Source organism: Cuculus canorus, chromosome 1 (genome assembly GCF_017976375.1).
Source record: "Cuculus canorus isolate bCucCan1 chromosome 1, bCucCan1.pri, whole genome shotgun sequence".
In the NCBI taxonomy this organism is placed as follows: Eukaryota; Metazoa; Chordata; class Aves; order Cuculiformes; family Cuculidae; genus Cuculus; species Cuculus canorus.
Window position 1 is genome coordinate 125007265 of NC_071401.1, and position 13806 is coordinate 125021070.

The window sequence follows — 13806 nt, forward strand, 5'->3', positions numbered from 1 at the left end:
CTGGCCATGGGACATCCATGCCTTCCCTAAGCGGGACAACCCTGCTAGATAAACTGCATGGGAGTCCAGAGTCTTTTGGGGTCTGGGACAGCCCTGTTGCCACAGCTGCATTCAGGAGTCTTCCCTAGCTCTTTGCTATAAAAAAGTCCCAAAAGGCTGAGAGTCTCACTTGGGCTTGAGCGTGCCAGTTCCTTGTTGGTATCCAGGTTGATTACATGAAGTTTAGCAGGTTCTAACTTTTGTCTGAAAGGGGAAGGAAAAGCTTTTGGAAGATGAGAATTTCTCATGTGATTCCATGGCCTTGCAAATATAAACATACTCACCTTTGCCTTGAGTTTGGCTGGCGGTCTGTCGTAAGTATCATGCTGTTCCAAAAAAGACAAGAGCCATACTTGGATGTATAAACAGGGTTGTGGCCTGCAAGACGTACGATATAATCCTGCCACTCTGCTCAGTGCCTGTAAAGGCCCAACAAGGACACTGTGTCCATTTCTGGGCACTGGTCAGTGCTAAATGTGGAAACTTGCTGGAGAGAGGCCTTAGGAACAAAACAAGAATAATCGGAGCTTAGGAAAGCATCTTTCTGAGAAAAAAAAAAAAAAGATTAGTTTAGTTTGCTTGGTCTAAATAACAAGAAAAAAAAAGGAGGTGAATTCAAGTTCCAAACAAGCAATTATGAGGAGGGATTATGTGAGAAGTAGGAGAAGATGACAGGCTTAAGTTGCAACAAAAAACATTCAAGTTACATGTGAGAAAACATTTGCCTTAGTAAGAGCAGAGGAGCTTGGAATAGGCTGCCCTGGGCATCTGACAGCTCTTCTTCCTCGAAAGGTTTTAAAGAAGATATGCCAGGAGCAGCACTACCATTGCTGAGCCCTTTTGAGCAAAGTGAGAGGCTGCATGCCCGCTTGAGATCATTTCCAATCCAGCTATTGCATGAACTTGAGTAGCTGCTGTTTAAAAGTTGTCGTTAGTTACTGGTAGATAAATAAGTGCTTCGTAAGTAATACATGCCATGAGCGTGCCGTTCAGATTCTTTTCACCCAAAGAACAAAGATTTATTGAACATTTCTGACTTTTCTGCATGATTTAGTCTGTCAACTAAACATTCATTTAACTAGAAAATATGGTACTGATTTCTGTAAGCCTTTCAAATACCCATCTCTATGCCCTAGGTACATTCTGTCTTTCCTCACGTACTGTTTCTGCCATGACAATAGTGTCCCAATGTCTCCCCTTGCTCCAGGAACCACCTGAAGTTCCTCCCCTGAAGTTTAGATGAGATAGATGCTACTTTACTTCCATTTCCAAGACAGTTCAAAGTCAAAATGTCTGATAATTACAAAACAGAGTGGAAAAAAAGATATTAGAGAATACTTTTTAATAGGGAAGGGGGATTAGAAATAGGGCTGTGTCAAAAAAATGGAAATGACAAGACTTTCCACAAATTTTTCTTGTGAAAGAAATCTTATAGAATTGTACTCGCTGAATAATATATGTACAGGGAATAGGTGTTCTGCAGTGAAGAGCGTTTATGTTCTAATACTAAATAATGTTTTAAATGTAAAAATATTTTCAAAGAAAAAAAACAGCAATGATCCCAAGCTTCCTTCTTAATTCAGTTGCTTGTTAATTTAATCTTTTTAATTTATTAGCTGAAAACTGCAGGGCCAGAGTAATTTCTTCTATTGGTAGTGCAATTTCCACCTATATTTTGCTAAGTTCTATGTCTCCAGGCATGCATTAGAAGGTAATTCAATCTTTAGCTGCATAATGCCTTCCTTTAATGAGGAAGAGGCTCATAATCTTAATCCAATTAAAGAAAAGGGAACTGAAAGAAGATTTGGCACAACAAAAGATAATGCTAGAGGATAATGCTAGAGGATATTAGCTTGGGGCACTGGCAGCAAGCTAATAACTGCACATCAGAAAATCAATACCTTCAAATATTTTCAACGTCAGGCACAGAGAGCACTAGAAAGCAGCTGGGGGACCTGTGCCTCCTGTTAAATGAGTTTGAGATGCTTGGTTTCCCAGCTATAGTTGGTATTTAAGTATGGAGAAATGTAAATTTTGACGGTGAGATACACAAGGAGCTGGGCATGCACTTAGGTTTTCTTTTTCTGGATATCATTTTGTACCACTGCATCTTTGGACATTCATTCCTCAGTATGCTGCCTCAAGGATGTGGTTTATATATACACAGACCATCTTGCTCACAGACAGCACCTATGATATTATTTCAATTCTGTGCCCTGTCCCTGAGAATAGCTAGTTCCAGATTATTCAGGGGGATATAAAGTATTACCCTATATTAAGAATATTAAGAATGAATAACTTTGTTTCCATTGTCTAATCCCTTGTCATGCTCTTGAATGACATCTTGGAGTACTTTAGTGCTGTAAAAGCTGTTTCAAAATGAACTCTATTTTTCTAGTTTAGATCTTTCAACTTTGCCTACTGTGAGAAAAGAGAAATAAGAATGCAAACTTACTTTTTCTACATTTAATGCCTCGGCCATGTGCTGTCTGCTGGCGGAGTGGTTCCTAAATATTCAGTAGCAAATCCCTCCATAGTATCTCAGCAAACTAAATTACGTTATCTATACTTTCATGATGAAAACAGTTTCCTTCTTCATAAGCAAAGAACCCTCAAGGTAAAAGAAAGCCTTATAATAATAACAAAATGAAAGTGTAAAAACAGAGTAATAAATCAGCAAACTGTGGTCTCAAGCTCACACTCTTCCCACAGCAGATAGGGAAGTCACTGATCCCATCCCACCTTGGCTAAGTCCTATGCACAGCTCCCTGCCCAGGCTCAGGGAACCCCATTGCTGGCTGCCTCCATCTCTGCCCTTGAAGGAGTTTGTAGTCCCCCAGGTCTCTTTGCCAGTGGGGAGGGAGGCAGGAAAGAGATGCCTTAGGCTAAATAGCAGTAGTCAGACTATGCCATCTTTTTGAAGCCACTCTTCAGAAATTACTGCTTCCTGCTTGAAACATCCTGCCTCTAAGTACCGGGTCTGCAAGGCCCCACCTGCACTGGCCCTCACCTCAGTACACCGCATCCGCTTTTTTCCCTCATTCATGTTGGGTTTGGGTTTTTTTTTTCTACTGAAGAAATGAAAATTCAGACCCCTCTTCCTTTTGTTTCCTTCTCCTAGGACTCTTCCGTCTTCTCCTGGAAGGCTACATTGCTATGGGGGTGACTTCTTAGCCCAGGAATGAGCCCCAGCCTGCTCTTGGTCTGGGCACGGCATGTTTTGTCCATGCCTTACCAGATGTGATTAGCAGCATTTTATTCATGCTGTCCTCAAGTTTGGTGGTATCTGAATGAGAATGCTTCACCCTAGCACAACAGCTGTGCCAGCCACGCTGTCTCCCTTGAAGCCCCTCGCGCTCTATGTAAGAGCTCCATACAAAAAGTGGCCACTGGCCAAAGCTCCAGGTTGCTCTTCTTTCCCTTTGCCCACAAGTGTCAAGCCATGACCTCCTCCCTCTTGCATGTCTCCATGTACTGTTTATCATTCAGGTCTTCTTTTCCCTTTCCTTCATGTCCTTCCTTAAATTAAACAGTGCCAGCCTTTGTAACCATGAAATCTCTCCTGGGCACACAACTTTTGTACTAGCTTTCTGAGCTGCTTTCATATGTGCTATGTGTTACACAGGTGTATCTGAGCCAACGCTGTCTACAAGTATATTTAAATTGACTTTAATGATACTGCTGCATTACTTCTCTAATTTAGTCTTGGTTTGCCACACAGGAGAGCATTTTACTTACTTTTTTGGCTACTGTTTCTTACAGAACAAGGGCCCCTATTGAATTTTTCAAAAGACGAGCCAATTTTGACCTGTAGTTATTGATTTTCTTGTGACTGTTCATTCTGGAAAATGCAGAGAAGCTAATCAAAATGAGTATAAAAATATTTTGCTCAACTTATAGCTGCTTCTAAGAACAGAAGCTCCCAGCATAGCTTTTCACGACAGTGCCAGTCAGAAATGGTGGATAAGAGGGAGATGTATCAACACAGATAGATAAATGAAGCAGGCAAGGAGGGAAGTGAAGTCAGCTGCACCAAACTCATCCCGCTCCACAGGGATGTGTCACTCGTACCAGCTGGACCAGAGGTGAGGTGGTAGACCTCCCTTGTCAGCTTCAGTCTCTCACAGACCATGTGCAGGCTCCAGAACAATTCCTGAGGGCCTCTGACTTGGGCTGGGAGTGGACTGTGAGCAAACATAGAGACTATGCATACTCAGCTTTATACTTGACTTCCTCATACGCAATAAACCTGATGCACTCTTGAAGCATGGAGCTTGCTGCACATTCACCGTCTGCCTGGCTGTGTGCACAGGAAGGCTAGCTACGCGTCAAGGCAGCGGGTCATGGTGTAAAGCCCTCTTCTGCAGCAGGCAGACCACCTCTTTCTTCCTGCAACAATGTCAGACACCCATGATTGTGGACATTTCCATGGGGCCTGTGGCAGGAGGGCTTTGTGAACCAGGACGGAATGGAAAGAGCCTGCAACTGACTGCGATGATTGTTTGCCCTTCAGTAGTTCATCCCATAGGACCTGACAGACTTCACTTCAGCCAGGAAGAGAGAGGGAACATGCATTAGCTCCATTTTTGATCTAGGAAGAGATATATCTGCCTAGGAACTTTTAGTGCATAGTAAGTCATCCTCATAAAAACAATCGCAGCATTTGAAAACTCTTGATGACTTACTTCAAAAATTAACTATCCTCAGAATTAGCAATATATGCCTAGCTTCTGTTCTGAATTTGACTAACTTTGGATTTTTGCTACTAGCTTTTAGATCTAATCCAAATAGGCTGAAGAGCATTTATTATTAGTTTTTTTGTGCTGCTTCTTCCCCCATAGCCATTTTCATATGCCATAATTTAGTTCTTTATTTGGCAGGCCTGTAGACGTGTTGTGGGGAAAATGTATTGAGCACAGAGCAGCTGTAATATTTCTCCTCCCCAGGATGCAGGCTTTACAGCTTGACAGCTAAGCTTGCAATGACAGGATCACCAAACCTTTCAAGATTTCATGATTCACTATGGAGAAGTACCTTGATTTCAAGTGCTTCCCTAGAAGTCATACTCACTTTGAATGTGAAAGAAGTCTTTCTTGTTTCATTTGTAGCAAGGATAAGTTCAAAGGGAGTTAAGAACAATCAGTGGTAAGGAAGTTAATGACCAACACCAAAAGATTATCGTGGTTATTTCTTAAGCCAAAAGTTTGATTCTTACTGCATTTGACTCTTCCTTGTTCTCCACTTGCCCAGCAAAGTCTCTCACAATGTGCTCTGCTCATGGAGGTCCAGTCACGAGTTTTGCTGGGCCTCCTGTGATCAGAGTCATGCAGAACCATAGGAAGATGGTAGAAAGACATCCACCTAGTATATGATAGAGAATTAGGCATCCAAGAGAATCCATAATACTTGTTTGAGCAGATATGTCTGGCATTGCTGAGGCGTCCGACTTACTCTGTCAAAGTTATGTGGATTTTGGTCAAAGGTATGTGTCTATGCAGGTTGGTGAGTCGGGGTGGCCATGGAAACATACTAAGAAGTTGATGGAACAACATAGAACTGGTGTGGCAGCATGGGGTTCTGGTATGTAGCTGTGGGTCACTTTTCATGTCTTTCTTTTGCAGTTCTCAGAGATGGGCTCTCCATAATGCTTTGGTTATGAAGAAAGGACTGCTGAATCATTGTTCTGCAATGGAGAAGACAGAAGGAGAAACACCAGCACTGTGGCTCCCACCCTGTTGTTTATCTCTCTGCAGACATGTGTCCCAAATCCTCTCCATGCTGTATTAAGGAAAGGAGAAGCTTCAACATCACAACATCTGCTTTTTTACATCACCTTTTCCAATTTTGCATCCTATAACCCCCTGGTGAAAAGAGGAACAATGACTTTATATAGCTGCTGCTTGATTCTTTTGCTGTTTACCTGGAACACAGCTGCCTATGGACCAAACCAACGGGCACAGAAGAAGGGAGACATTATTCTTGGAGGATTGTTCCCCATTCATTTTGGAGTGGCTGCTAAAGACCAGGATCTAAAATCAAGACCAGAATCAGTGGAGTGTATAAGGTAAGCCATGAAAAGAAAAACTAAGAAGTTTTTGGGGGGAAGTCGTCTCCTTTCTTGCAACAGATGATGTGCTATACACTGTGTAAATACAGTAGGTAATCTGATGCTTGCAGAGGCAATGGGAAAGTATGGTGTAAATAATAGAATAAAACAGGCATGTAAAGACAGGAGGTGCATATATTAACCAGTAACATAAATAATAGTTGGACAGTGAAAGAGGGTGATCCTTATATTACCCAGAGCTAGCAACACACAAAGCTATCTGTCTGTTCACTGTGGACATTTAAATAGTATCTGAAAATTAGCTTTTCTAGAAGGACGAAAAATAACTCATAGTTCTCTTAAGTTTATTTGATTATAGTCATGCATAACAAAATAGTTTAGAAATTGGGTTTTGGTGTTTTTTTTCTAGTTCTGCCTCTCATCTGCTAAGACTTTGCAAACTGTTTTGTTGCCTCAACAAGTGAAAGTGAGCTAGGTCATGTATTTTGAAAAATCTCACTGAGCACATAGATGTCTCTTTAGGACCTTTACAAAATCCCAGACTTGAACTCCTCACCTGGGCTTTCTTCACCCAAAGTGTTTCTCTTCTGTGTAAGTAGTGGGTATAGGTATCCTCTTAAGTCTTTGGCAGTTAGCCCTGAGGGAGAAATGCACATGAAAACAAAGTATCTTATTATTAAAGTGTAGCCATTTTTATGAGGATTTTACAACCCTGCACATAATACACATAAAGTGTGACAGAGACTGATTGCAACTGAAATGTCATATAAACAAAATATAAGAAATTAATGTGGAATTTTGTCATGACCATGCATGGGAAAACACTTCAGTGTTATAGAACCTCTTCTGTAATCATAAGTGAAAAATTATATATCTGGAATTACTTGGACCTCTCATCCTAGACTGAGGATTTAGTATGGTTTCGTTTTGAAGGTAGTTTTGAAGAATGGCTGACAGCATTCCTGCTATGCTTGCAGATTCCAGGTGTGGTGCCCTGCTGAGATACTGAGCAGGGCACATCCATCTAGGTGATGAGATCATCCCCAGATGGTTTCATAGTAAGCACTCAGAAAGAAGTGTAAGCAAGCAGGGTTTCTTTTGGCTTCTTCTACACAAGTACAAGAAAGTCATGAACCAAATGTATGTGAAATGTCCATAGAGTAAGAAGCTCTGCCAGATTTTCAGCAGGTTTTTCTCTCCCAGATGCTGCATTTTAGAAGTGTAACACTGAAAAGCAATGGGTATTTTCAGCTCTGTGGTCTTCTTCATCTGCTCCAGGTGGCAGGCAGGACAGTGCAGATATTTGCAAACTGAACATAGATTTCATTTGTGTCAGTGCTGGGTCAGCCTCGGTGGTTCCCTTGATATGGTCCCATTATTAGAACAGATCGCAGGAGAATGTTCCTCATGAGTACTACAAGTGTTTGGTTGCCAAAAGATTTGCTAATGAGGTAGCACTGCCAACAAATCCTTTTCAAGCAAATCCTGAAAAGCCAGACCAGCCATTTTAAGGACACACTGGGAGATCCTTCTGGGTGGTATTTGATCTGCTAAAAGACATCCTCTACCTTACATTTGCCTGGGTAAAATCTGTGTTCCTCTTACTCCCATACCAAGAGCTGTAGGAGCTTAAGAGAGGAGTAGACTGAAGAACTATTTGTGCCATTTTGCCACGTTCTTTCAAAGAGCTGGATAAATTGTGAGTTGGTAGCATAATGCAAATGGAGAGAGAATACTTAATGAAAGTCAGAGATCTAACTGCAGAGGTAGCAGCAATTACAATAAGAACAAAGGGATGATTGGACCAGAGATGATTGGAAGCTCCTTCATTGCACATGTCTTTACTAGAAAATGTCCATTTCCAGGAAAGGTTTAATTCAAAAGAGATTGGATTAGGAAGACTTTTTGAGATAGGTCATCAGATTTTCTTGATGAAAATAATTAATCCAAGGGACAGTTTATGTGCTCTGGTGTTTTCCTTGTTACTGGTACATGCTAAATTGAGAGCAGATGTTTTTCCTGAAATTATTTTTCTATTTTAAGCAGAATTTAAGTCAGCAAACTCCTCTGACTGTACTTGTACGGAGATCTCACAAAACAACCATTGTGGTCCTTTATGGTTTTGGACTCCATTATTAGGTAGTAGCTTGGGGCTGGCTTGTGCATGCTGACTCTGAGAGCCCAATACATTCTTTAAGATGTGAGCTAGCACCTTTCATATCACATTTGAGTTCCTTCAGTTCTGGGCAGGTGTCTAGACTGGAATGAGTAAGCTCATATTTTCTGGGGAGGAGGAAAAAAAGAATTATAGACTGTAGTTTACTTCCAAAGTAAAATCTCCCCAGTCTTGTAGTGTCAAAAATTTTTATAGGGTGGAAAATCCACTCAAAGACTATAAGCATGGCCATACCCAGTGAAACCAAAGGTGCTAAAACTACTCCATACCTTTGACTGTCCTTGTTGCCTTTTCTGTGAGCCTTCTCTGGTGCTGCTGTAACTTTGCAAAGATGAGGCAAATCAGTTTTAGACCCTTTTTAGATGGCTCTGTACAGGTTTTAACCTCTTTATTACACAGGAAAATGTCTCTCATATCACATAAGAAAATTAGACCCAAGTCACTCTAGGAGTCTGAGGGTATCACTTCTCTTTTCTCATACTCACCCATTAGGCAGCAACAGCAACGTGTCATCAAACCATACAAAAATCTCCTTGCTTTGAGACCAAGAAAAGACATAAGGGCCCTACTGAAACTCTGTGGGTGGTTTGCCCCTGTCTCTTCTGGCGTACAGTAGCAAACAACTCAAGATAATGTGACTTTCTTTTGAGGACCAGTCAAAATGATCTGTGCTGTTTGGACATCTTCCCACACATTTAGCTGTTTTCAGTGCCATACCTATGCTCCGAAACAGGGCATCTCAAAATGCGTGGGACAGTTTTCTCTCCACTTCTGCAGTTTTCACATTATTCATATTCTTGTGGCATGGCACCTTTCTCCCCAGCTCTGCATACTTACTGGCCTGAACCTACTGTGCACACCATTGCACTTGATTATTTGGAAAACTATGGAATTGACTCAGCAAAGGAAAAGGGAACAGCAATGATCTGTTCTCCATTCTTTTTGTGCTGATTCTACTGAAAATTCTTCATCGTGCTTGAAGTTGTAGAGTACAAAGTGAAAACTTACTCAGGATTTTGCCACACCAAATGTAAAGTAGAAGTACAAAAAGCGCGAGAAATTTCTTTTCCTGTGTTTCAGAAATACTTACATGGCTTATTGTTTAAGGAATCAACTATCCTGCATTTGATATAACTGCAGGTTCTGTCTTTGTATGCCTCAGGTGCTGTTGCAGCAACTTTCCTTATAACTTTTGCTGATGCGTATCTGCTGTGTGCAGTGGAGCCGGAGGCTGAGCACAGCACAAGCAGTCTCTGACCCCCATTTCCTGTCAGCACCCTCTCAGTGGCCTATTCATAACCTGATTTCTCTGTCCTTTCTTGATTTTAGGTAGATTAGCAGTAATGATGGTGGTGGTATTGTTGGTATTATTGCTAGCATTATTGCACAGATGGGTGATACCCATGGATTCTGCAACCAGCTCTGGGGCCCTCAGCACAGGAAGGACATGGATCTGTTGGAATGCATCCAGAGGAGGCCATGAAGATGATCCAAGGGCTGGAGCACATCCCGTATGAGGACAGACTGAGAGACCTGGGGTTGTTCAGCCTAGAGAAGAGCAGGTTCTGGGGAGACCGTATAGTGGCTTTCTAGTACTTCCAGGAGGATACAGGAAAGATGGGGAGGGACTCTTTAACAGGGAGTGTAAGTGATAGCAGGAGGGGAACAGTTTTAAACTAAGGGTAGGTAGATTTAGACTGGATATAAGGAAGAAATTTTTTACAATGAGGGTGGCGAAACTCTGGAACAGGTTGCCCAGGGAGGTAGTGGAAGCCCCATCTTAAAGATGTCCCTGCTCACTGCAGGGGGGTTGGACTAGATAACCTGTAAAGGTCCCTTCCAACCCAAAGCATTTTATGATTCTATGATTCCTCTTACTGTAATAAACTGTTTACAGTGTGGACATACCTTTACTGAGCTGACATGCAGTATTGCCAGAACATATTTTTTAATGCATATTCCCTATATTCTGATCAGCAGTCTAGCCAAGGTCCCACATGGTGACACATAGCTATCAGGCTGTGACACTGTGGTGAGGCATCATCCTCATGTCATAGCACAGGACTTCACAAAGCACAACTCCAGGACACTTCAGCTCACTGAGTCTGTCTAAGAGAACACAGAATTTTAGTTCTGCCCATTTTGGAGGTATTTGCTAAACCCACTGTAGAGCTGAATGCGTAACATGATGTTTAGAACTTTCGCGCAGACACCAAACTATTTGCTTTTCTTCTTTCTCTTCTACCCACCTACTTTTTTTTTTTTAATTATTGTTTTTTAAAATTTTCTTTGGACTGTGTAATTCCCCATACCTATAGCCCTGACTTCTGAGGGTAGTAAGCAGCTCATTATACCTACTCACTGCAGGAATCCAACAAATGTCTAAAGGTCTCCCCTTTGCATAGCTTCGTAATAGCAGTGGTAGTAGCAGCAATAACATGTATTTAATGTACTGGAAATCTAGAGAGGACAGAGAAATTAGTATGTGCATACAACCACTAGAAAAAGAGGAGCACTGATGTGAGCCAAGAGGCATATGCAGGCTTGCCACCAATCTTAAATAAAAGTACCTGTCAGGTATGGGAGGGTAAATAAAATATAAATACAGCTTTCACATTACTTTCTTCTTCTATTCCTTTATATTCTGTTTCTTTTAGTTTAGTGCCTTGCAAGTTTTGATAAATGAAGGTCATGAATTCAAATGAGGCTGTGAATTATTCCTTTGTGTAGACAAACAGGGATCAGGACTAATTTTCCTGCTGGATCCAGACAGTATGAGCTGTTCAAACTGAACCAGACAAACAAGCAAGCAAACAAACTGAGCACAGAGCTATGGGAGCTTAAACTATGCAGTGAGCTTATGTCCCTTAATTTACATACCCTTGTTTTGTAACATTGATTGAGACATTTAAACTATCCTGAGCACCCTTGGACACCCCAGCTAGAAAGAAATATGCAGGAATCAGTGAGATCTTGCAAGTATACCATCTAGCCAGCTGGGCTGCTGCAAAGATAATCTGCCCCCTTGCAGATTTGACAATTAAAATGAGGATTTGTGGAGGAATTTTCTCTGATTCCTCTTTCCCTATTTGTGCTTCTGGCTGAGAACAGAAAGATCAGTGGGTTGCTTACTCTGACAGGTGAGAGAACAGGCATCAGAGGGGAAACATTTAAAGAACTGAGTGTAAATAAAAATGCCTATCTACACCTTTGGGCACTGAATTATTTATATTAAAATCTCATTTAGAACTTAACAGCTGCTTTTCATAGCACTGTATTTCAGAAATCTTAAAATAAAAGACTATGCCAATGTACCTGTAAAGTAATATAGCAGAAAATAAGTTTTGGAGGCTGCTTATTTTCGACCAAGAAAGTATTGGTGGCTATTTAAGGATTTTGGAAATCTAATGAAGAGTTTGCTTCTGTTAGCAAATCCTTTGCAGTTTCTTCATGGAAATTACCAGTCAAATTTGTGCATGGCTGACAGAGCAGTCCAGTGACTAGCCTTATTAGTCACAGTAGCAGCACAGCACAGGAAGCCAGCTGGATCGGTGTAACCTGCTGCCAGGTTCAAAGACTGCTCTTATCTGTCACTCATGTACAGAGAAAGCTGGGAAGAGTCTGTCTGCAGCCCCTGGCTGGGTTCTTACAGTACAGTAGGAGAGAATTTATCCACACAATTTCCATTCACAGAGACTGAAGGAAGCATGAAATCTTATTTTATTTAGACCAGTTTAGCTGTACTGCCTTCATCTGACCATATACATGTTAGCTCTGGTACAGTACTGATACAATAGTGTATCAGCTACCAAAATGGACTTTGCCTGAAGCTCTACAAGGTATTAGAGGAGACAGAGTAAGGTGTGTTGGTCTCCATCCCATCTGTTCCTCTTCTGCTGATCTCCTGATGCTTCAATCAGCAAAGGTGCATCTGAAGAGAATTGCGGGTCTCCTGCTCAAGCTTGTCTGAGGTAAATTGTGAAAAGCATTTCAAAGACATTTTGGAGCCTAGCTCCCAGAAAACACCCACTACTTTCCTTACTCCTCCAAAATAAAACGAATCAAACTCAACTACCTGAAGTACTAGCTTTATGCTGTAAATAAACAGTCATCAGGAGGATATGTCAGAAAGGAAAAAAAATCAATTGTGTATCATAGAATCATAGAATGGTTTGGGCTGGAGGGGACCTTCAAAGGTCATCTAGTCCAATCTCCCTGCAATAAGCAGGGAATCATGGACCTTAGCCTGCACCTACTGAATTAAATAGCAAATATATTCTTTGAAGTCAAGGGGAAGACAGTTTAGTTCTCATTGCTTTGAAGATACCACCTGAAGATACCAACTTGCAGCATTTAAAAAAAATTAAGACAAATTTCTGTCAAGCAGGTAAAATCATATCATAGTCTACCTGTATAATTTGATGTGAGCAGGCTTAAATTTACTTTCACACATACTCAAATGTGTGAAGCTTTTTGCAGTAGTATAGTGGTATTTTGCAACTTCACAGCTTCTCAGTAGACTTCACTTTAAATATAAAAAATGCTTTCAGATATTTCTCTTTCACACTGTGAGCCTGAATATAGTTAGTTCCTTGCTTCAAATCCAGTTTTCATTTTAATTTTAAATATCTGCAAGCACATTTAGCTTTTTAAAAAGAATCATCACAAAACCCCTCCTTGCTGCCATCCGTCCCAGCACGCATTACTGACCGTGTGAGGCAGTGTGGTGTGCCCAGCATATCTTTCTTCTGTATGCAACAGTCACTGCCTTGTTGAGTCTGAGACTTGTCCTTTTATTTCAAAGCTCTTCTATTGCATCCCACTCCTTAATGGTTTCAAACTAGAGCAAAAAATAATCTAAATGACCAAAACACTTCTAATGGTAACCCACGCTCACATGTTCTAAAGGGTGATCTTAAAATAGCTAGCTGTCCCCTTGGTCATAAATTATAACTAAGGATTTTTATTGGCCTAAAGCTTTTTGACTTGAAGAGATTTGTAACAAAACTGTTCTAGTCTTTGAGATACAATCTCAGAGCAGAGCCTCGTTTGGAATTTGGCCAATGATGTCTGGAGCAGGTGAAGTGAAATTGAATAAATGAAGTTTTTAAGTCTTAAAAATAAGCCTTAGTTGTGATATCTTTAGAGCTTCTGATCTCAGATAAATCAGATAAAACTCCTAGAATGGAAGTAATGTGGCTATGTTCATTCAGCTTCAAAGAAGTCAGACGTAGCTAACATTAGGTTTGGAAGGAACACATTTAATCCAGCAATTAAAAAATGTTCAGGTCATAGAATCATAGAATCACTAGGTTGGAAAGGACCCACTGGATCATTGAGTCCAACCATCATACATCTCAGAGATTGGAAGCTTATGGTTTCGTGAAGTTTATTTTTAGAAATCCTCACCGTTGTGATGGAAACATCTCTCAAAATGTGAAACTTAAAATTTACCATTTCATATAGGATCTGTTCTTGGGCAGGCTGTTTCCCCAAGCTCTTCCATTTCTGGGGCCCAGCAGTC

General features: G+C 41.0%; 1 protein-coding gene across 3 annotated transcripts in view; it reads left to right on the forward strand.

Annotated features, from left to right (window-relative positions):
• The window catches only part of CASR (calcium sensing receptor), a 75243-nt gene that overhangs the window by 26211 nt on the left and 35226 nt on the right, over window positions 1-13806 (forward strand). For 2 of the 3 annotated variants that reach the window (XM_054056866.1, XM_054056867.1), the window contains exon 2: window positions 5661-6103. In XM_054056866.1, the coding sequence (XP_053912841.1) occupies window positions 5919-6103 (185 nt within the window). In that variant the 5' untranslated portion in view covers window positions 5661-5918. Of the gene's footprint in view, window positions 1-5500; window positions 5522-5660; window positions 6104-13806 lie in introns of those variants that run through there. The other variant, XM_054056868.1, reaches the window with a different exon arrangement.